Source organism: Schistocerca serialis, chromosome 3 (genome assembly GCF_023864345.2).
Source record: "Schistocerca serialis cubense isolate TAMUIC-IGC-003099 chromosome 3, iqSchSeri2.2, whole genome shotgun sequence".
In the NCBI taxonomy this organism is placed as follows: domain Eukaryota; kingdom Metazoa; phylum Arthropoda; class Insecta; order Orthoptera; family Acrididae; genus Schistocerca; species Schistocerca serialis.
The window spans coordinates 746,399,343-746,422,248 of record NC_064640.1 but is presented as its reverse complement, the minus strand read 5'-3'; the positions used below and the strand labels follow the sequence as shown (position 1 = coordinate 746,422,248).

Below are 22,906 nucleotides of genomic sequence, written 5' to 3'. Positions count from 1 at the left end.
TCTTCGTTCTGGAACTGTAAGTGGTAGAGGTAGGAATTCCCTCCCCTCTCTCCACTGTTAAACTTCACAGCTGAGAAATTTACATACATCCTGTACTCAGTTCTCACCTCCCACTTTGCCTCATTAAAACACTTATTTCTGACTACTTCATTTTTCAGTTCCACAGTACACCTCTATGTTTATCAATTTCCTTTTTATCTCTCTTCCACTTTTTCCCTTTCTTAAATTAGTTTTGTATGATTGTTTCTTTCTTTTACCTCTGCTGCTCCACATATTTGTATCATCTACATACACAATAATGTATCCCTTATCTCTTGTTTACGAACACCCCTCTTTGTCAATTCTAAATATCCAGTTTTCTAATTGGATCCGTTGCAGGCAATTTGTTTGTTAATATCTCTCCTCATTTTCTATTGAATATCTAGATCTAGATTTTTGCAACCTTTCCCTTTTTGCCGTATGTAAGATTTTATTAGCTCAAAAGTTAGTCTTTTGCCCTCTCATCAATTCTTTTAACAAGTAGGTTATTGAGACAATGGTTCATGCCACATTATTGGAAAACGGCTTTAGCAACATGTTATCAAATGCAGACATACTTGCAGATGTTTACATCAGGTATAATAATTAGCAGCTGAGTTCAAACCTAAATAAATATAATGTAATGCATGGAAAGAGACAAAACAATTCAATGTTATTTGAGAATGTAATCAGTCCCAGGGATTAGTCACAACCTTCATGTATCTATGAGATACTGTCCAGAGTTATTTAAGGTGGACTGACCACATAAATATAGTCTTAGGGATGGCAGATGACAGAGATACAGATTTATTGAAAGAATTCCACGGAAATTTAATCCACACCTGACAAGAGGTTGCTTACAAAACCGTTGTTCAAGCAGTTCTTTAATACTGTTTGTTGGTCTGGGAGTATTACCAAGTTTGATGAACAGAAGAGAGAGCCAAGAGTTAATCAACAGCTTCAAGATTTGTCACGGGCTGGTTTAGACAGTATGAGAGAGTTACAGAAATGTTTATCCAACTGCAGTGGAGGAGATTACAAGAAGACATTCCACATTGCGGAGAGTCCCAAAGACAATCATAAAATTCCAAGACCCCATGATTGAAAATGACAAAAGAAACACACAACCTCCTTCAGCATGCATCTCTTGTAATCATCGCAGAACTAATATAGAGAAATTAGGGCTCATATGGAAAGACCCTGCGAGTCTTTCTTCCCATGTACCATCTATAAACAGTAGGAGCAAGAAGGGTGCATGTTCACAAGCTCTTTGTGACATAAGAGAATTTAACAAAGAATGCAGAACCATCTCTGAAATAATCTCTTACAGTGGGAATATCATCTTACCAAATTTTCACATGACAACTTTCACATTTTCAACTGTCCCCTATGATTTAAATTATTACAGTTCACACACCAGTATATAAATAACCCCACATCCATGTATCCACCCATGAATGGAAAGGAAAGTTATTAATGGATGACTTTCGATACTCAGCAGTGAAGAGAGAAGTAATAATACCTGAAATACTCAACAAGAATGAAGCAGCTAAAATTATTCTATAACTTAAAATAATAATAATAATAAACCTGAAAATGGGATATGCCAGTATTATTTCCATCTCTAAGCTTGTTATTTGAGGTAATTTGGAAAAATGAATGAAATCCTATAGACTAGTTAACAGCTCTGATAAATACAGTGGAACCTCACATAGCGAGCAGAATTTGTTCCAGACTCCTACTTGTCATGCGAAACACTTGTTAAGCGAAACAATTTATCCCATATAAATTAATGTAAAATACGATAATGCATTCCATGCAGAGAAAGTACTAAAAGTTTTATCTTATTCATACCATTTGTTATATAGACAGTATTATGTACTTTATTACTCATGGTAGATAACTAATGGTTTTTTACTAGGAAGCTCCCTATAGTAATTTGTTTCTGTCGACATGTCAACACTTGACGAAAATGCAGCACAGCGTTATTGTCAAATAAATTTGTAGGGTGCACAGCCACTGGTTTATTGGGGTGACGATGCAACCGATTCCTATACTTTCAGCATTTCTCTTATTGTGCCTGAAGATTTCTGCCTTTGCTGTTATTGCCTTCTCCTCCTCCTTCTCCTCTGAAGAACTCCTGGTCACAACTTCCTGCTGTGAAACATGCTGCAACTCCATAAGCTTTTCAGTGTCATTTCTTGGCTGTGATCTTCCACAAGCTCATTGGTATCACTGTTATCCACTTCTAGTCCCATGCTCTTGGCCAAAGACACAGTCTCACTGACTACAGGCTCCATAGGTACTGACTCAAATAACTCACAGTCACATTCAACAACACACTCGGGCCAACGATTCTTCCAAGCAGAAGTGAGAGTTCTCTTGGTAACCCCTTCCCACGGCTTCTCAATCATCTTGACACAGCCAACAATGTTGCAGTGATATTTCAAAAACACTCTGAGAGTGAGACTGATAGCTTTAGTCAACTCAAAGCAATGCTTGAAAAGTGCTTTAGTATAGGGCTTCTTTAAGTTAGAAATAATCTGCTGGTCCACAGGCTGGAGTAACAGAGTGGTGTCGGGAGACAGAAATTGGATCTTGGTGAAATGAAATACTTCAAGGAGGTAGTCTTGTAGACCTGGTGAATGGGCAGGAGCATTATCCATAACAAGCAAGACATGGGGTGACAGATTCATCTTGAGCAAATATTTTTTCACCGAAGGACCAAACACTTCATTAATCCAATCTCTCTCTCTCTCTCTCTCTCTCTCTCTCTCTCTCTCTCTCTCTCTCACACACACACACACACACACACACACACACACACACACACACACACACACACACACAAAAAGAGAGAGAGATCGCATGTCACCTTAGCCTTGATGGACCTCCACTGAAATTTAACCTGCTCTTCTGGACTTTACACGTCTTGAAGGCTCATGGAGTTTCTGAGTGGTAAATATGCAGCAGTTTAATTTTCAAATTGCCGCTTGCATTGGCACAGAATAGCTGTGTGAGGCGGTCTTTCATTGGCTTGTGACCAGGCAATGCATTTTCCTCTGCTGTTATAAAGGTACGCTTTGGCATCTTTCTCCAGAATAGACCCACCTAGTCACAATTAAAAACCTCTTTCAAAAGATACCCTCAGGATCTGCGAGTATCTCGATGTTGCTGATGAAATTCTTTACTGCCTTTGTGCCAGAGCTGGCTACTTTGCCACGCCTCACAACAACATGAATGTCGGTTCTTCTCTTAAAACTTCTCAAACCACCCATGGCTTCCCTTAAACACTTATTCGACCCCTGATGATCATTCTCGCCTTCTCACAAATAATGTTTTCAGTAATAGTGTAATCTTGCAAATGTTTTCCATTTATGTACATAAGGAGCAAGCTTTCGACATAACCCAGAAGACGAAACTGTTGTTTAGATATGCTTGTCATTCTGTTTGAAGCATCTCTCTCCTTAATCTTGTCCTTGTTCTTGAAGATAGTGCAAACAGTTAACGTAATCCGATTGTATGTGCATGCTAAATCAGCAACGCTCACACCACATTCCCGTTTCTCAATGATTTTACGTTTTATTTCTCAGGTCATTTTCTTTCTCTTATGGTCGTCTTCTAGTGGTTTTATCTTTGGAGAAATTTATAAAGGTTATTAAAATTCGGAAAAAAAACAGTGTGGACACAAGTTTAGAAAAATGTATGATCACAAGCTGCACTAAGATGGCAGCAGAAACAGAGCTAAATCCAGACTACAGTACGTAATAATGACATTGTTCATATGCCACTGCTGACAATGAAAGATGTTCATATTGTTGAATGTTTTCCACGCCACGCGCGAATGGCTAGTGATGTTACACTAAATCACCACCACTTCATCACTCATTATGCGAAACATCACTCGGTAAGCGAGTCATTTTTTTTTTTTACGATTTCTTTTGCTTGTTATGCTAATTGCGTGTTATGGGAATTGCAAGGTTCCACTGTACACTGAAGACAAAAGATAATAAGAAGCTAGTAATAATAAAGGCGTTAGTCTATTTTTGGGTCCATATAAAATACTATCCAAAGTATTTCAAACCAAGGTAGAAGAAAGACTAAATGATGAAATGAGTGAGTATGAAGTAAGGTCTGTAAAGATACATCATGCACTGAACAGATCTTCAACCTTAAATATATCATAAAATACAAATGGTGGGAGCAAATAAGTGTGTAGCAATCATCGTCAACTTGAAGAAAGTATATGACTATGACACACACACACACACACACACACACACACACACACACACACACACACACACACACACACACACACCTCTTCCCCTTACAAACACATCCCCTGCCCCCTTACACACATACACATACAGCTACACTGTAGCTCAAAAATAGATTTGTCCAAATCCTAGCAAGTTTTCAGTCTCACTTAAATGCCTGCTGATGACTAAACAGCCAAATTTTCTAGTTGTGCACATGAGTTTATACCAACAACTCACAGGTCACTGAGAGGCCCACAGTTCTGCTTCCCATTCCATAGATGTTTGTGATATTGGTTGCAAGGGAAGTGAAACATGCAATGTTCTGACCTTCTGAAGTAAAAAAAATAGAAGATGAAATGAAATAATAACCATTTATCAGTCAATGAATGTATTAAAATAGTGGGATTTTGTATTACTACTATTGAGTCAGAGGAAGATGGCTGTTGTCCTTAGAAAGCAAATGCTAAGGTGTACCTACAGGCTGCTTCACATTGTTATATTGACCATTCCACAGTACAACTTTTAAATCAGTGGAGAGACATTGCGCAAACATGCTTAGGGACCTTTTTATTTCCACAAAATGTTTTAGCAATATAAAGAATACAGATATTCATAACTAATATAACTAACACAAGAAATGAACATTAACAGAATCTAGGTAAATCACCACATACTACACTGTACTGCTGGATGACAAGCTGATTCTTAGTCATCCTGTATGGGAGTTGTGTTCTTCACCAAAAGGCCAAATGCTGCTGGAGGAAGGAGGGAAGGGGGAGGGAGGAAAGGAGGAAGGAGGGAGGGAGAGCACCTGGTGCTATTGTGAAGGGAATGCTTAGGCATTTTGTGGCAGTTTAATTCCAGATGAGCAAGAAGTGCGATATCAGGAAATTTTATCATTGCCAGATCATGGATGCTCAAACATGGCACATTCCACTTTGAAGGTCACGTAGACATTGGGCTTTCCACATGTCACCATGCCAAAGATATACTGTCAGTACCTTGATTTGGGGATAAACTGTTGCCACCAGGTTCAACAGCATCGGATAAAAATTGTGTTTGTAACACACTGTAACAATATGACAAGTTGGAGAGGCCATGGCAAAAGACCACCATTTAGGCAGGTGGTTGAGGAATTATTGAATGTAGACTGTTTACATAAACAATAAAGTGGGGATCCCGATAAGTCTGTCATTGTGTTTCACCAGTAAATGATGCAAAAAAGTACCGTATGGCCATGTACATCCCACTGTCCACATACAGCAGGCCAAAGGCAACCTGTACCTTCGGTACACTGCACCATCTAGTCACAAACTGATTATGTTTGAGTGGCTTGAGGAACATTCCACAGTATCAAGAGTTTGTGTGGTCATTATATGAAATATGCATACACCGGACCCTCTTTTTGACTTGTAGTCAGTAACTGATTGTTCAAAGATCGAAATTCCTCCAAAATGTTTTTGGCATTTTGTGTAGTCCATGCCAAGAAAGATCACAGGCACTTAAAAGATGAAAAAAACTTCTGTGACCTGACCCCCTTAGATTTATTTGAAATTACTGTGTAATGGCTGCTAAAAAAAATCAAATATATGACGTGCAGAAAAATATTGATTTATTCACAACTTCCTTTATAACAACGAAACTGAGTTCATATGAAAGTACTTTAGAGGGCTTTCATACGATTTAAAACATAATTTGTAGAAAATATACAGGGTGGAGAAAAATTGTGTCACAAAATTCCAACCCTGGATAACTGATGCCAGTAGGAACCAAAATTTCTAATGTTGTTCAGGTACACAATGCATCATTTTTAAACTACGGTAGCTTGACGCCACATGTTCCAATTGGCTGTGGGCCTGCCCTGTTGCTGTTCGTTGGTTGACAGGCAGCACTATGGTTGTCAGTTCACGCGCAGAAACGTCCCTCGTCCCATCACTGCCCCAATGTGATATGCACACATGTCGAATAGGTCTTGCTGTTTGTCTCCACATCATGTCAGAGACATTCATACGTAAGCACACACACGTCACCCTTGATTTAGTCATACAGTAAGCATGGCGGCACAGTATTCATCTGAAGAACAAAAAGATATGGTTTTTGTTTATGGACTAGCCAACAGTAATGCGCATGAAGCTTAACGGTCATGTGAGGAACAGCACCCAGCAAGATGCCACCTACACCCTCAAACGTTTACAGCAATTCACCGGCGACTTGGCAAAACAGGCTCATTAGTGGGATATAATGGTGATGCTGGAAGACCTCAAATGTGACTGGATGATGCACTTGCAGAGACTGTTCTCAAGCACTTCGAGGAAGCACCTAGACAAGTACTTGAGTGGTTGGACACAACATGGGGGTCACTCATCGGCTAGTCTGGGAGGTTTTAAGGGATGACTGCCAACATCCACTTAGTTTCCACCCTGTCCAAGACCTAAATCCTGTGGCAGACTATGAACACAGGCTATGGTTTTACTGGTGGTTTCTGCGATGGGTTGCACGAGATCTCTACAACATTGTATTTTTTACCGATGAGTGCACCTTCCATCAGGATGGCCTTTGCAACACTCAAAACGTTCATTAGCAGGCAAGGGGAAACCTTCACGTCACCTACGTCCATGGACACCAGGAACGATTTTTGCTCAACATTTGGACAGGCATTGTGGGTGACCATCTGATTGGGCCAGTCTGTTGAACTCCTAGCCTTACTGGGGCAAATTACCTTCCCTTTTTACAAGAAACTCTACCTGGCCTATTGGAAGATGTTCCCTTGGACACACAGCTACGCATGTGGTTCCAGCACGATGGGGCACCTGCACATAACAGTTGTGCTGTGCGCAGATATTTAAATGAACTCTTTGACGGGATGGTAATTGGCAGAGGTGCTCATAGGACATGGCCCCTGCGATCACCAGACCTCACGTCACCAGACTCTTTCCTGTGGGGATTTTTCAAGGTTCTAGTTCACCCACCTGGATGTGAACCACCTAGAAACAAAGAGGAATTAATGGATTGCATTCAACATGCCACCAATCTCATAAGGTCAGTGCCAGGAATCTTTGAAAAGGTTCAGCGAAACACTGTTTGACATTACCAAGCTTATGTTGCATCAGAGGGTTGCCAGTTCGAGCACCTGCTTTAAGTAAACAATGTCCTTGCTACAAAAAAGGCCCTTTTCAGGGCCAACACAATTTGTAAAAGACTTTCTGCATGCAAACTAACAGCTGTTGACGGGTTTGTTCCCAGTATGTCTTTTCATGAAACTACAATGAATGTGCTGGAATTCTGGTGAATTCAGCCCCAGGCCCCCAGTGTGGAAGGCTGTGTGCTAGCACCAAGCATGCCTTGAATACATCACAATCTTCAGCAGGCAAAGCATTCACAGTCATGCATTGTCCAGTACATTTGGCAACAGAGCAATCCTGTGGCCAATCGGAGCTCGTGGCGCCAAATTTCCGTAGTTTAAATATGGTGTGTTGTCGACTTACACAACATATGTAATTTTGGTTCCCAACGGCATCAGCTACCCAGCGTTAAAATTCCATGCCACAAGTTTTCTCCACTCAGTATATACATTTTTAATAAAATCATCATTATTGAATTTACTGAGTTCTGAAAAAATATATTTTTATAATTCTCAAAAAATATATGTGAAGGATACTGTTTCCCTCTACGTGCTCTGAAAGTTTCAACTTGGGATGAGCAACCACTACCAAAAGTAATTTTATGTTTATTATGATTAAATGTCATTCAGATCATGAATTATTATTTTTGTTTTACTACATGACAGTTTTACAAAATCATATATATTTATTTCTTTGGCTACAAAATTATACTTTCACACAAAATCTGTTTTTGGTGCAGTACTAGCTAAATTAGTAATTCAAAATTAATGAACAGTCCTACATAACTAAACTTAACCCAAGTGAAAAACCTCAATTTTTATAGCCTATATACAAAAGGCTAGAAAAGGAAAAGATTTAGTGAAGGCCAAGAGTATTTTGTTCTTTGTCCCCCCCCCCCCCCCCCGGCCTTACAAAACCTGGCAAGACTATTATCAGACGACTACTGATTTTGTAAAAAAAAGCTTTTGTTGTTCTGTTGAGATACACAGGTCAGTACCTGTCAAAAAAAGATTCTGTGCTCATAACAGAAGCTGGAGATAACATTCAAAAGCAAAAGCTATTACTTTTAAGTATTTTGAAAGGAATTTATGTATTTCAAAGTTTCCTGAGCTTTGACCCAAAAATTGTTTTTTATCTGGAAGCAGTAAAATGCATAGTGTCTGCATGTGTAGTATTCACCAAAACTTCAATTCAGGCTGACTGGATGTAATGTAGCTCAGCTGACAGTGAATGATGACACTCAAATAAAATGCTGCTTTGCCAGAGTTGTGTGCAATGAATCATTGCCTGTTTGCCATTTTGGTGAATGTCTGTTCTGTCTAGGATCAGAAACACTTAACAAGCACTTACAAGAATTGTTGAGTACTAATGATATTGACCAGATAACTTACAAACAATGGGTCTCTGTTGAGCATACACCTCTAGAAACAGTCACAAAATCATCCGACAACTTTATAACTTTTTGACAAATTAAAATCATTTACATGACATTCCTTTATGTCAAGTCACCATTCAACCTACCAAGATGATTGAAAAATGGGCTTCAAGAAGGTAAGTTTTTGGTGATTTTGCTGACAACTACACATTTACTATACGGGATGAAGTTCAAGGTTACCATAGAGCCAACACACAAGCAACGATTTGTCTCTCTGCAGCTTATTGGAAGGATGGCGACAAACTTGAGCACATGTCTCATCAGAATGGCTCACACATGGCACTGCTGTTGTGCATCTGTTGCACTCCTACTTGATTGACTTTCTGACCAAAAAATATAACAACAAACCAAATAAAATATATTACTCCTCTGGCAGGGTGGCAGCTCAGTATAAAAATAGGAAGATCTTAATGAAACAGTGCTGAAAATATATTACTCCTCTGGCAGGGTGGCAGCTCAGTATAAAAATAGGAAGATCTTAATGAAACAGTGCTGTCATGAAGATGATTTTCATACTGAAGCACAATGGCATTTTCCAGTCACCTGTCATAGTAAAGGAGCGGGTGATGGATTGGTGGAAAAGTCAAATATATAGCTGCCCGACCAAGTCTGCAACACCTGTACACTGATCAAATTATGACACCTGAACAATTTTGTATGTTTGCCAAGGATAATGTAGAAAGTATCGATTTCAAGTATGCTACTATGGAACATCATGTAAATGAAGTACTGAAAATGAATAACTGCAATTCACAGAGAGATTTGAGAAATATGGCAAAAACTTGTAAACCTTTATTCCCCTAAGCAAGAACAAAATAACAAAGGCATATTCAGACTCTAAGGAAAGGAAAATTGAACGGTGACAGCTGTGAACAGTGATCCATTATGGTGGAATCACATCAAACGATATACTGATTGTGCATGCAGTGGGGACACTGGTGGTCAGCCTGTGTAGTTGAGGGAAAAAAAATTCAGGAAAAGGATGAAATCCTAGTTAGCTTCTTACGTCTACATGCACCATCTACAACTTTCACATTCCCCAGTCGTGCAGACATTCGTTCTCTCAGCGGCAGGGAAGTAAAGGCAATGTGAAACCTCAAATTGCTGTAGGGCAAACGTATACATTATCCCATTAAGATATGGTGATGTGCAACCAACTGATTGGCTAAAAACGTGGACTGATATGACTCATTTCAATAAGTAACAGGAATTAATAACTAACTGATTTTTGACCTATCTCAGGTATTCTGATGTATTTCTTTGAAGGTCTGCAACTCGTTATATTTTCTAATTCAATGCTGATAAGGAAAATATTGGTTTCTTTTTTCACCTGTTATATGCTATTTTATTTTGACATTCACATTTAGCTATACAAAAACACACACCTACTAATGAGAAGTAGACCTAATATTTAAAATAAATTAATTTCTGGTGGATTTTTATAGCTCCAACTTAAACATAAAATTACTTATCATAGTAATCTCACATTCATCCTAAGTTGAAACTTTCATAATATGCAGAGGAAAACAGTATCTTTCACGTATATACCTTTGAGAATTTTAAAAAAAAGTTTTTCCAAATTCAGTACATTTAATAATGATGTTTTTATTTAAAAATGGGTATTTATATTCAACTAATTATGTTTTCTATCATATGAAAGACCTTTAAAATAGCTTTCAAATGAACTCAGTTTCATTGTTATAGCTTAATTATACAGAAGCTGTGAACAAATCAATACTGTTCTGCAAGTAAAAAATTTTATTTTTTCCCTCCTTTTTTGAGCACCCATTACTCAGTAACCTTTCATCAATAAAACAAATTGTTTTGTGTATCTATTTGTGAATACTGCAAGCATACTCAATGTCAAATAAATAAAAGAGGGTCAGGTTGAAGACCATACTTTCATTTGTTGATTTAACAAGGAATGACCACATATCTAAATTCACGAATGCAACAAAATTGTATCTGATACAATGAAATGTATGACTAACACAAAATTGTTCAGTGAATCCTACACTTTAAATATGTAGCCGAAGTGAAGAACATGATGCATCTAAAAATTTTAATGGTAACATATACTATACATTGAATAACTGTGCACATTATTCCACACTTCAGCTGCACATAGGTGCACTGTAAAATTTAATACACTGAAAATCAAATATGCAACACAAAAATATATTGTATCCTGACTTATACCTATTGTCAAAATTTTAACTGTCATAAAAAAAAAAAAAAAAAAATCGACTACCAAGTGTAGCATAATGCATATCCAAGAGGCATAAACAAATATTCAGCTAAATATTAATGAAAACATGAATGAAATAGATAAAGTACAAAAGAAAACATTGTGTCCCTTTCTACACTTCAACTTCATAGTTCTACGAGAGAATACGACACAGAGAAAACAGTAACTTTACATCACAAAGTACGAACCATGGTTGTACAAGTGAGGTATTTCAAGAGTCCATAAACAATGATTGGCAATTACATAGTTAAAATAACATAATGTATAAGAGGGGTGCCAAATGATCTTGACACAATGCCAAAATATATAACATTACCCAAAAAGAAAGAAGACCACAGAATACAAAACCAAACGTTTCAATTACTTCTCATTTTATATACGTTAATTGAATGTTGCTATATTTAATTACTGCTAGTTCACTCTTTTTTGGCTACACTTCACTCAAAGATGAAGATACCTATGAGAAGCAGTCAAATGAAAATTGAATACCTGCCTCAATGGGACCACGGAATGGTTCCATACAAAAGTAATCACCACACACATTAAGTTATTTATCCCACTGGGAGAAGAGACAACCAATTCCTGTTTCATAGCATGCAGTCAGCTGGTGACTCATCCATAACCACACCTACTCTTGCACTTTGTCATCTGACTGAAACTGGTGTCCACATACATCTTTCTTCAGGTCACCAAAGACATGAAATTTACATGGTGAATGATCCAGGTTTCCCAAGCAAATCACTGAAGCGCCTTCATCTAATTGGCAGTGTGGGGCAAGTATTATCGTACAACAGGATGATTCCATCCGACTGCACTGCTAGGCGTTTTGGTTTTATGGCACATCACAATTTCTGCAAACTGTCTCTGTAGCACTGCGCACTGATCACAGTTTCATGCTCTAGGAAATCAAAGATCAGGGGGCACATGCAGTCGAATAATGTCATCATGATCTTACTGGAACATGTGTGAACAGCTTTGGATTTCTTTGGCGGGAGAAATGTGGGATGTCTGCACTGTTGGCTTTGCTGTTTGCTCTTGGGCTCAAAATGGTGGCACAATGTAAGCTCACGGTGACCTCCTCCTTCAGCTGGAGTAGCTCTCTGCTCAGTGAGTTCCTCAAGCATGGAGCTGCAATCAATGAGCAGAATTATGGAGATGCTTTGCACACAATGTGATGCACCATAAAATCAAAACACCCACTAATGTTGCCAGATGGCATCATCCTGTTGCATAGTAACACCCGCCCCCACACTGTCATTTGGACGAAAGCCACATTCCAGTGATTTGATTGGGAAACACTGCAACATCCTCAGCACAGCCTGGATCATTCACCATGTGAGTTTCACATCTTTGGCGCCTGAAGAAAGATGTGCGTGGACCACGGTTTCTGTCGGATGAGGAAGTACAAGAGTGAGGGCAGTTGCGGATCTGTCACCGGCTGACCATGTTCTATGAATCAGGAATAATCTCATCTCCCAATTGGGTACATGTGTAGCAATTACTTTTGAATGGAAATATTCCATGGTCCTGTCGTGGTGAATGTTTGGTTTACATCTGACTGCATAGCCGTACCATAAGTGCAACCACAACGGAGGGGTATCTGTTGAGAGGCCAGACAAACGTGTGGTTCCTGAAGAGGGGCAGCAGCCTTTCCAGTAGTTGCAAGGGCAACAGTCTGGATGATTGACTGATCTGGCCTGGTAACATTAACCAAAACTGCCTTGCTGTTGTGGTACTGCAAACAGCTGAAAGCAAGGGGAAACTACAGCCATAATTTTTCCCAAAGGCATGCAGCTTTCTTTACTGTGTGATTAAATGATGATGGCGTCCTCTTGGGTAAAATAGTCCCCCATTCAGATCTCCGGGCGGGGACTACTCAAGAGGATATCGTTATCAGGAGAAAGAAACCTGGCGTTCTACGGGTCGGAGTGTGGAATGTCAGATCCCTTAATCGGGCAGGTAGGTTAGAAAATTTAAAAAGGGAAATAGATGGGTTAAAGTTAGATATAGTGGGAATTAGTGAAGTTCGGTGGCAGGAGGAACAAGACTTTTGGTCAGGTGAATACAGGGTTATAAATACAAAATAAAATAGGGGTAATGCAGGAGTAGGTTTAATAATGAATAAAAAAAATAGGAGTGCGGGTAAGCTACTACAAACAGCATAGTGAACGCATTATTGTGGCCAAGATAGACACGAAGCCTAAACCTACTACAGTAGTACAAGTTTATATGACAACTAGCTGTGCAGATGATGAAGAAATTGATGAAATGTATGATGAGATAAAAGAAATTATTCAGGTAATGAAGGGAGATGAAAATTTAATAGTCATGGGTGACTGGAATTCGACAGTAGGAAAAGGAAGGGAAGGAAACATAGTAGGTGAATATGGATTGGGGCTAAGAAATGAAAGAGGAAGCCACCTGGTAGAATTTTGCACAGAGCATAACTTAACCATAGCTAACGCTTGGTTCAAGAATCATGAAAGAAGGTTGTATACATGGAAGAACCCTGGAGATACTAAAAGGTTTCAGACAGATTATGTAATGGAAAGACAGAGATTTAGGAACCAGGTTTTAAATTGTAAGACATTCCCAGGGGCAGATGTGGACTCTGACCACAATCTATTTGTTATGAACTGTAGATTAAAACTGAAGAAACTGCAAAAAGGTGGGAATTTAAGGAGATGGTACCTGGATAAACTGACTAAACCAGAGAGGTTGTACAGAGTTTCAGGGAGAGCATAAGGGAACAATTGACAGGAATGGGGGAAAGAAATACAGTAGAAGAAGAATGGGTAGCTTAGAGTAATGAAATAGTGAAGGCAGCAGAGGATCAAGTAGGTAAAAAGACAAGGGCTAGAAGAAATCCTTGGGTAACAGAAGAGATACTGAATTTAATTGATGAAAGGAGAAAATACAAAAATGCAGTCAGTGAAGCAGGTAAAAAGGAATACAAACATCTCAAAAATGAGATCGACAGGAAGTGCAAAATGGCTAAGCAGGGATGGCTAGAGGACAAATGTAAGGATGTAGAGGCTTATCTCATGAGGGGTACGATAGATACTGCCTACAGAAAAATTAAAGAGACCTTTGGAGAAAAGAGAGCCACTTGTATGAATATCAAGAGCTCAGATGGAAACCCAGTTCTAAGCAAAGAAGGGAAAGCAGAAAGGTGGAGGGAGTATATAGAGGGTCTACACAGGGGCGATGTTCTTGAGGACAATATTATGGAAATGGAAGAGGAGGTGGATGAAGATGAAATGGAGATATGATACTGCGTGAAGAGTTTGACAGAGCACTGAAAGACCTAAGCTGAAACAAGGCCCCGGGAGTAGACAACATTCCATTAGAACTACTGACGGCCTTGGGAGAGCCAGTCCTGACAAAACTATACCATCTGGTGAGCAAGATGTATGAAACAGGCGAAATACCCTCAGACTTCAAGAAGAATATAATAATTCCAATCCCAAAGAAAGCAGGTGTTGACAGATGTGAAAATTACAGAACTATCAGTTTAATAAGTCACAGCTGCAAAATACTAACGCGAATTCTTTACAGACGAATGGAAAAACTGGTAGAAGCCATCCTTGGGGAAGATCAGTTTGGATTCCGTAGAAATATTGGAACACGTGAGGCAATACTGACCCTACGACTTATCCTAGAAGAGAGATTAAGGAAAGGCAAACCTACATTTCTAGCATTTGTAGACTTAGAGAAAGCTTTTGACAATGTTGACAGGAATACTCTCTTTCAAATTCTGAAGGTGGCAGGGGTAAAATACAGGGAGCGAAAGGCTATTTACAATTTGTATAGAAATCAGATGGCAGTTATAAGAGTCGAGGGACATGAAAGGGAAGCAGTGGTTGGGAAGGAAGTGAGACAGGGTTGTAGGCTCTCCCCGATGCTATTCAATCTGTATATTGAGCAAGCAGTACAGGAAACAAAAGAAAAATTCGGAGTAGGTATTAAAATCAATGGAGAAGAAATAAAAACTTTGAAGTTCGCCGATGACATTGTAATTCTGTCACGAGACAGCAAAGGACTTGGAAGAGCAGTTGAACGGAATGGACAGTGTCTTGAAAGGAGGGTATAAGATGAACATCAACAAAAGCAAAATGAGGATAATGGAATGTAGTCAAATTAAGTCAGGTGATGCTGACGGAATTAGATTAGGAAATGAGACACTTAAAGTAGTAAAGGAGTTTTGCAATTTGAGGAGCAAAATAACTGATGATGGTCGAAGTAGAGAGGATATAAAATGTAGACTGGTAATGGCAAGGAAAGCGTTTCTGAAGAAGAGAAATTTGTTAACATCGAGTATTGATTTAAGTGTCAGGAAGTTGTTTCTGAAAGTATTTGTATGGAGTGTAGCCATGTATGGAAGTGAAACATGGACAATAAATAGTTTAGACAAGAAGAGATAGAAGCTTTCGAACTGTGGTGCTACAGAAGAATGCTTAAAATTAGATGGGTAGATCACATAACTAATGATGAGGTATTGAATAGAATTGGGGAAAAGACGAGTTTGTTGCACAACTTGACTAGAAGAAGGGATCTGTTGGTAGGACATGTTCTGAGACATCGAGGGATCACCAATTTAGTACTGGAGGGCAGCATGGAGGGTAAAAATCGTAGAAGGAGACCAAGAGATGAATACTCTAAGCAGATTCAGAAGGATGTAGGCTGCAGTAGGTACTGGGAGATGAAGAAGCTTGCACAGGATAGAGCAGCATGGAGAGCTGCATCAAACCAGTCTCAGGACTGAAGACCACAACAACAACAACAACATTTTAATTACTGATACAATGTTTTCCAGTACCACAATGCATTCAGCTTGGCTCTAATACACCTTGACTTTAGCTACAAAGCTCAAGTACAGAATGTGATACAATTTTTCATTAGAGTAATTAATTTCATTATTTCACAAATTTAACTGTCATCAAAGTCTCGATTTTAGCTACAATGCTAATGTGTAGAATATAATACACAGTCCTACATTTTTTCCATGATTCTTTTGTTTATAATTATTAAGAAAGGTAACCCTACCAACACAACCAACTTTACACTGGGATCACAATAGTTAAACAAAAGTAACTGGCGTAATGTCACTTTTATCTTTTAATTTTTGGCAATCATCCAAAAATCTCAACTCCTACAGGAGGTTCCAATAACTACGTAATATTTATGAATCTTTTCCTAGTATCTAATTTTCCCATGCACCTTTCATGTTACAGATAAGCTGTGAGAACATGGTTGTCACAGTGATTGTCACTGAGGCAAACAATACTTTCATTGTACACAAATCTTTACCCTCTACTACATGTGGGTCAATTTGTAATCTGACTGTGTCAAGGTTGCTCTCTATCTGAGAAAAGCACTGACATACTTGACTACAATAGACTCTTGTTTTCAAAGGTCAGAAGTTTTCACACAAATCTTCTGTGTTGATGACACCTTTCCTGTAAAAATGAATATTCTCTGATTCCTCAACTGGCAGAACTGTGCCTTTGAAATATTATGTTACAGCAAGAGAGCATGTTTGGCAAGAGAGAATGCATTTGATAACATATTTTTTTAGTATTTGTTATCTATAGTAATTTCATTTTGCTTTGTGAGATGAGTGGATTTAATGACACATTACAAGTTTCTGTGGTGCCTTCATGTTTAAAATGATATAAAAAATGATCCACAAAAAAGTAATGAAAGATGACACATGCATGTACTTAACTTCAATCTTTAGAGGTGAATAAAACATATTACTTATGCTCTGTTATTTCCAAAAAGTGTTTAAATACATAAATACTGAATTGTTTTAATACAGTCAAAGATATTTTAACAACTAAAATCAGACACCATATAATATCCATCCTATATGAAACATACTTTCATAATGATGAATTGCTTTGACTATTATATACAACTACAATTACTATCAGAGCAATTTTTGTTTGCCTTTAGACTCCATGGACCTCACACATCAGAAGTTGATAGGCCTTGCATAAATCCCGGTCACATCAGTGACTACCCGTTTTTGTGGTTTATTTGTTTATTTATCAAGGGATCACCTACAATGATATAGGATTTATCATCATCATGGAATGAAAATAAATAGCTCAAAAATATACAACCACATCAAATATATAAGTACACTTCTACAATGATAGAACAAGTGGTCAGCCACAGCCTCAATGAAGGAACTATTCCAGCATTTGCCTGAAATGGTTTAGGAAAACCATCCCAAATCAGGATCGCTACACAGAGCAAACTCCATCCTCCCGAATACGAGGTCTGTATCTTAACAACACCACTGCCTCATTCAGTTGGTCCCAGTACTGTAAAAACAATACCATATACCACTATGACCCTCTGTCAATTTATAAGTCAAGTCCAAGTAGTTCATGTGTCTGTAAGATATGTATGTACATCAATTGTTACAGATACTTCCCATGACGTAACTGCTCTTGTTGTTTCTTTCACTGTGATCACAACTAGTGCATAGAGTAACTTATCTTCTCTGGAGGTCTCCCTTCAACATTTTCAGAGTATGGAACAATCCTTCGATTCCTGTGTTATTAACAATAAGATCTATGTTATGGATCCTTTGCTCGTTTTGTTAGTCTATGAATGATGCAATATACAACATTCACCAAAATACTCTGGGATTTCTTAAGTAATAGTATATTTCTGTATTTACCTTGTGACTGTAGTCACGTATAAAAGTAAATTCATTCAATATGGAGCAAAAGCTGGCAACGATGTAACAGCCTGTCACTACAATCGAGATTGCAGGTGTGTGTGTGTGTGTGTGTGTGTGTGTGTGTGTGTGTGTGTGTGAGAGAGAGATTCAGAAGTCAAAGAATCACCACGTTTAAATTTGTTTAAAATTTAAGTTCTTGACTATAAGATAATCTGATAAGTAAGTTGCACCTCCTACCATCTTGGAGAGAAAGTGATCACTGATGTCTGTGACATAACAAAGGGAAATCCCAAACTAAACCAAGGTATGATGCCAGTAGATAGGCTGAATCTACCAAAAACTTGTAGTTGGCTTTGACCTGTGACGTACTGATGATGTGGCTTTTGAAAAACTAAGACAGAACAGTAGACTAATTAAATTTTACCTCTTTTTTGAGTATAGGTTGTGGTGACAGAGTGATCTGTAGCACACCCCAAGGTCTAGATTAGATTGAAAGGTGACTATGTATGAGAATCAGAAAATCCAATGAATCTGATATGAGAATAACTAATACTTTGTAGCATGGTGCATATTTTATACATGCTAGTTTTCAACGAGTGATTTTGTCTGCCATTCTGATCAAAGCAGACAAGTGAAATCTTTATTTTAACTTAGAAAACCCTTAACATTAGCTATCAGAAGAACAGTCACTTACAGTCTCCTGTCTTTCTACGTTGTGTGGTGGGGTGCGAGGTATTCCACCTAACAGTAAGGCATCTAGAAATTTTTCTTCATCTTGACTTGGATCAGTGTCCTCTATTAACTTTGAATAAAGCCACTGGTACTCATTCTTCAGATTTCTCACGAAATTATCAAACGCACATGAGCCTTTACTTGGAAGCAAATCGAGCAAGTGACGTACTCTGGCTTTTCGTGTTTTCTGTAAACAACAAAATATTGTAAATCGGCAGTTTGTGGAAATCAGTTTTAAAGAATAATTCCAAAACACAAAAGGGTCACATAATTAAACAGAGCTGTCATACAGAATTATTTACAATTTCGTACAGTAAGCAGAACCTAGAAATCCAAAAGAAAACATTTCAGCTTGAAACAGAATGAACTCCCAAAAGAAGACAAATAAGCCCCATTAAAAAAACAGTTAGAATCACATTCCCTGAAATAAATCTTCATATACTATACTATGCAAATAAGCTTAGCTTCTTAATGGTAAGTCAAAAATTATCAACAAAACAATACAGGGTTATTCTAAATGAAGGACCCATTTTCAAAAATTCATATGTATTCAAGTACAAATCCAAAATGAACAAGCTTTATCCCAATGAAAAGAGGAAGTTTCAAAGTTTTTTGCAGGTGTTTGCAGGTGGGCGGTGATGGTTTCAGAAATGGTCAGCAGAGTTCGCATGGCAATAGTGCCATCATTCCATCTCACTGTCAGTTGTGAGTGATATAGCAAGCGTGGAGCACAAGGTTTTGTGCGTTCTTCACAAAAAGTGAGTCACAAATTGCAGTGCAGAGGGCATTTCGTACCGAATTCGGTATTCAACCACAAACTCACAAAAGCATTAGCCACTGGTTTAAGAAATTTAAACAGACTGGGAATTTGTGCAAAGGAAAAAGCACAGACCGACTGTGTGTGTCAGAGGATGATGTCCTATGCATTCAAGAAAGTTTTGTGCTCAGCCCTAGTAAATCTACCAACAGAGCCAGTCAAGAGCTTTGAATACCCCAACCAACTGTATGGAAAGTTCTGAGATGGCATTTGCTGTACAAACCCTACCAATTACAACTTGTGCAGGTTCTCAACCCCAATGACAAAGAGAAGCATCTCGCATTTTTGTGGTTATGTGCTAGCAAAGATGGAGGATGATGCATTTCTACAGCTTGTAATTTTTAGCGATGAAGTGACATTTCACCTTAGTGGAAAAGTCAACAGACACAATGTTAGCATATGGGGTATGGAAAATCCACATTCACCATTCTAACGTGAAAGAGACTCACAGAAGATCAACATGTTCTGTGCTGTATCCTGTACAAAGGTTTATGGGCCATTTTTCTTTGCGGAAAGAACTGTAACGGGAATCATGTACCTGGACATGTTGGAACAATGGCTGTTCCCTCAACTTAGGGAAGATTCCCAGGACTTCATTTTCCAACAGGATGGAGCTACAGCCCATTGGCACCATTATGTATAAGGGTTTTTGAATGACTCCCTTCCTCAGCACTAGATCGGTCACAGGGGGTTTGAGGACCTGGCTCTGCACTTCTGGCCACCAAGATCTCCTGATCTCACAGCCTGCAACTATTTCTTATAGGGTTATGTGAAGAAAGCTGTTTACGTTACACCTCTACCAACCACTCTGAACAATCTGTGGAACCAGATCACTGCAGCCATGTACTCAGCAACAGCAGATATGCTTTCACTTGTGTGGGACAAGTTTGGCTACCACGCCGGAGTTTGCCATGTAGCCAACAGGGGTAACATTGAACATTTATAACATTCCTAATTATTAAAAATCTTGTGATGGACTATTGCTAGAAAGAAACCAAAGATCTCAATGGTACCAGCAAGGGTGGAGAGAATAGATCTCGATATGCTGTAACAACTAGAACAAGACACATTTCATTTAACAAAACAAAATTCACTTTGTGTCCGACTTTGATAAAGTGGCAGTGTGTTGGCATCTGGTCACCAGAGGTGGTGGCAAGAGCTCAGAATAATAGAATTAACCACTCCAATCCAGTCTTGACAATCAAGGGGATTTTTTTTTCATCACTGTAATTCCAAGTACAGCAACTGAGAGTTTTAGTAATCACAAAATTACCTGAGGAGGTAACAAAGGCTCTGGCATGAGTGGTGCAACTGGTCTGTTGGCTTCTGGGGGGTCTATACTGAGATGTTGCAATGCAAATCAAAGGAAATCTAAACTTTCTTTGGCACACTCAACATTAATGCATCCCTAAAGTGAGGAAACTCTACATAATTATGGGAAACTCTTAAGGGGAAAAAAAGAAACTGAAAATTTTAGCTGCACTAGAAACAAGATTTCCAGATGAGAACACTATGGATTTTGGAAATTCCACACTGTTCAAAGTAAAACATTCAAAAAAATCCCATCTGGGGTCTGAATTTGCCATTTCAGAAGATGTTCTTAGTTCCATAACGGAAGTAAAATCTATGAACAACAGATCAATGGTAATTTCCTTAATCTGTGCAAATAAAATGTAATCAGTAATTAATGCACATATGTAACTCAAAAAAGACAATAAAACAAACAGACAAATCATGGGAGGTGGTAGAAAATAGAATCACAATAATTCCAAAAATCATGTGATAGTTCCAACAGGTGATTTTAATGCACACTTAGGGAAAGAGAGAAAATCCAAGAAAACACACACATGGGCATATCAAAACTGGAAGAGACTGGTAGAACTGAGTAGAAATTCCAACCTCAAAATAATGACAATCCATTTCCATAAAAAAATTTTCAAAATCCTCATGATGATTTCCCAACAACAATATTGGTGGATTCCATATCACAAGAAGATTTTTAATGTTCATTAAATGTTCAAGTATGCAACGGGGCAAATATTGACAACAGACCACTACTTACCCCGAGTGAAATTAAATTTAAAGTGCCAGAAAGTTGGCAAAAGGATGTTCGTGATTCCTAAATTTGACAATGACAAAATGTAACCACTAGTACTAGCAAATGAAATCGACAAACACAGCACAAACTTCAGAACAACTCAAACACAAGCTTATCAAAACTACTCAAAATCAGATTCCTTTAAGAAGGAAGGAAGGAAGATTGGGTTAAGCACCCTATTGACATTGAGGTTATTAGTGACGGAAGACATGCTCGAATTGTGTTAAGGCTGGGGAAGGAGATCGGTTGGGCCCCTTTAGAGGAACCATCCTGGCATTTGCCTGGAGCAATTTAGGGAAACCATGGAAAACCTAAATCTGGATGGCCAGATGCGAGTCTGAACAGCTAACCCCTGTCACCTCACTCGATCAGATACCTTTAGAAAAGCAGAAAAAGCATCACTGGTGGAAGATTGTGAACACACAGTAAAATCACAGCACAAAGATTTTCAAGCAATGGGTAGTAACAAATCAGAAAATGCTCATGACATTATCCTGACAATTACCAAATAAATATCAAAACTAGACCGGCAAAAAGATCATATGAAAACAATCAGCTTCATGAAACTGAAGACGACTTCCACAAAAAAAGTTAGGAATTTTTATAAAACCCTTAAAACAAATCTAAATATCAATATCTCTGCTTCAAGGAGGAAAATGGACAATTGGCACTTAACAACCAAGAAAATTGCAGAGAACTTTGTAAATATTCTTAAAAACTTCTAAACTGCTCTGGCCACACAACGGATTCAACCAGAAATTCTCCTAAAATTAATGCAAATTCAAGAGTACCAAATGAAGAGAACACGTAGAAAAAAAAAAAAAAAAAAAAAAAAAAAAAAATAGCACAGTAGGTTATCTGGCGAAGATGGAATTATTTTAGAATGCCTGAAACCAGCTGGTACAACAGGCTTAAAATAAATTAACTGATCATCCAAAATGATTGTCGAACAGAGAAAATTCCTGACGACTGGAAAACTATAGATCCACTATATAAATGGGACACAGAACAGATGTTGATAATTATTGAGGGATTTCTCTTCTTTCTATTCCATACAAAATTCTATCTCAATGTCTCTTGGACTGAGATCAACAACAACTTTAATACAAAAGTGGTGAGTATCAAGCAGGTTTCAGACTGAACTGAACTTGTTCAGCACAAATTTCAATCCTGAAACAGCCTCAGACAACAAAGAATTCGTAACAAAGTACAATAGGGAATATGTTAAGTGTCTCTTCCAAATTCTGAAAGAACAAAGACTGGATCCCAAAACCACTACAATTATTAGTGGACCATGAAATGCTGCAAAATCTAAGGTAAAATTCAGGGAAGAAATTTCAGAATAATATGAAAATAAAACAGAAGTGAGAAAATGTGACTGTCCATTGGTTTTCAGATATGTTTTAGATAATGGAATCCCACAGCGCTGAAACTAAAATCAGAGCTAGTAACTGATGCACCAGTAAAATCAGAGGAA

The 22,906-nt window shown here is 38.2% G+C and overlaps 1 protein-coding gene across 1 annotated transcript in view; it reads right to left on the bottom strand.

Moving 5' to 3' along the window:
- Positions 1-22,906, bottom strand: part of LOC126470597 (apoptotic protease-activating factor 1) — a 262,484-nt gene that overhangs the window by 237,960 nt on the left and 1,618 nt on the right. The window contains exon 2 of the mRNA XM_050098549.1: positions 18,477-18,701. Coding sequence (XP_049954506.1) covers positions 18,477-18,701 — 225 coding nt within the window. The remainder of the gene's footprint in view (positions 1-18,476; positions 18,702-22,906) is intronic.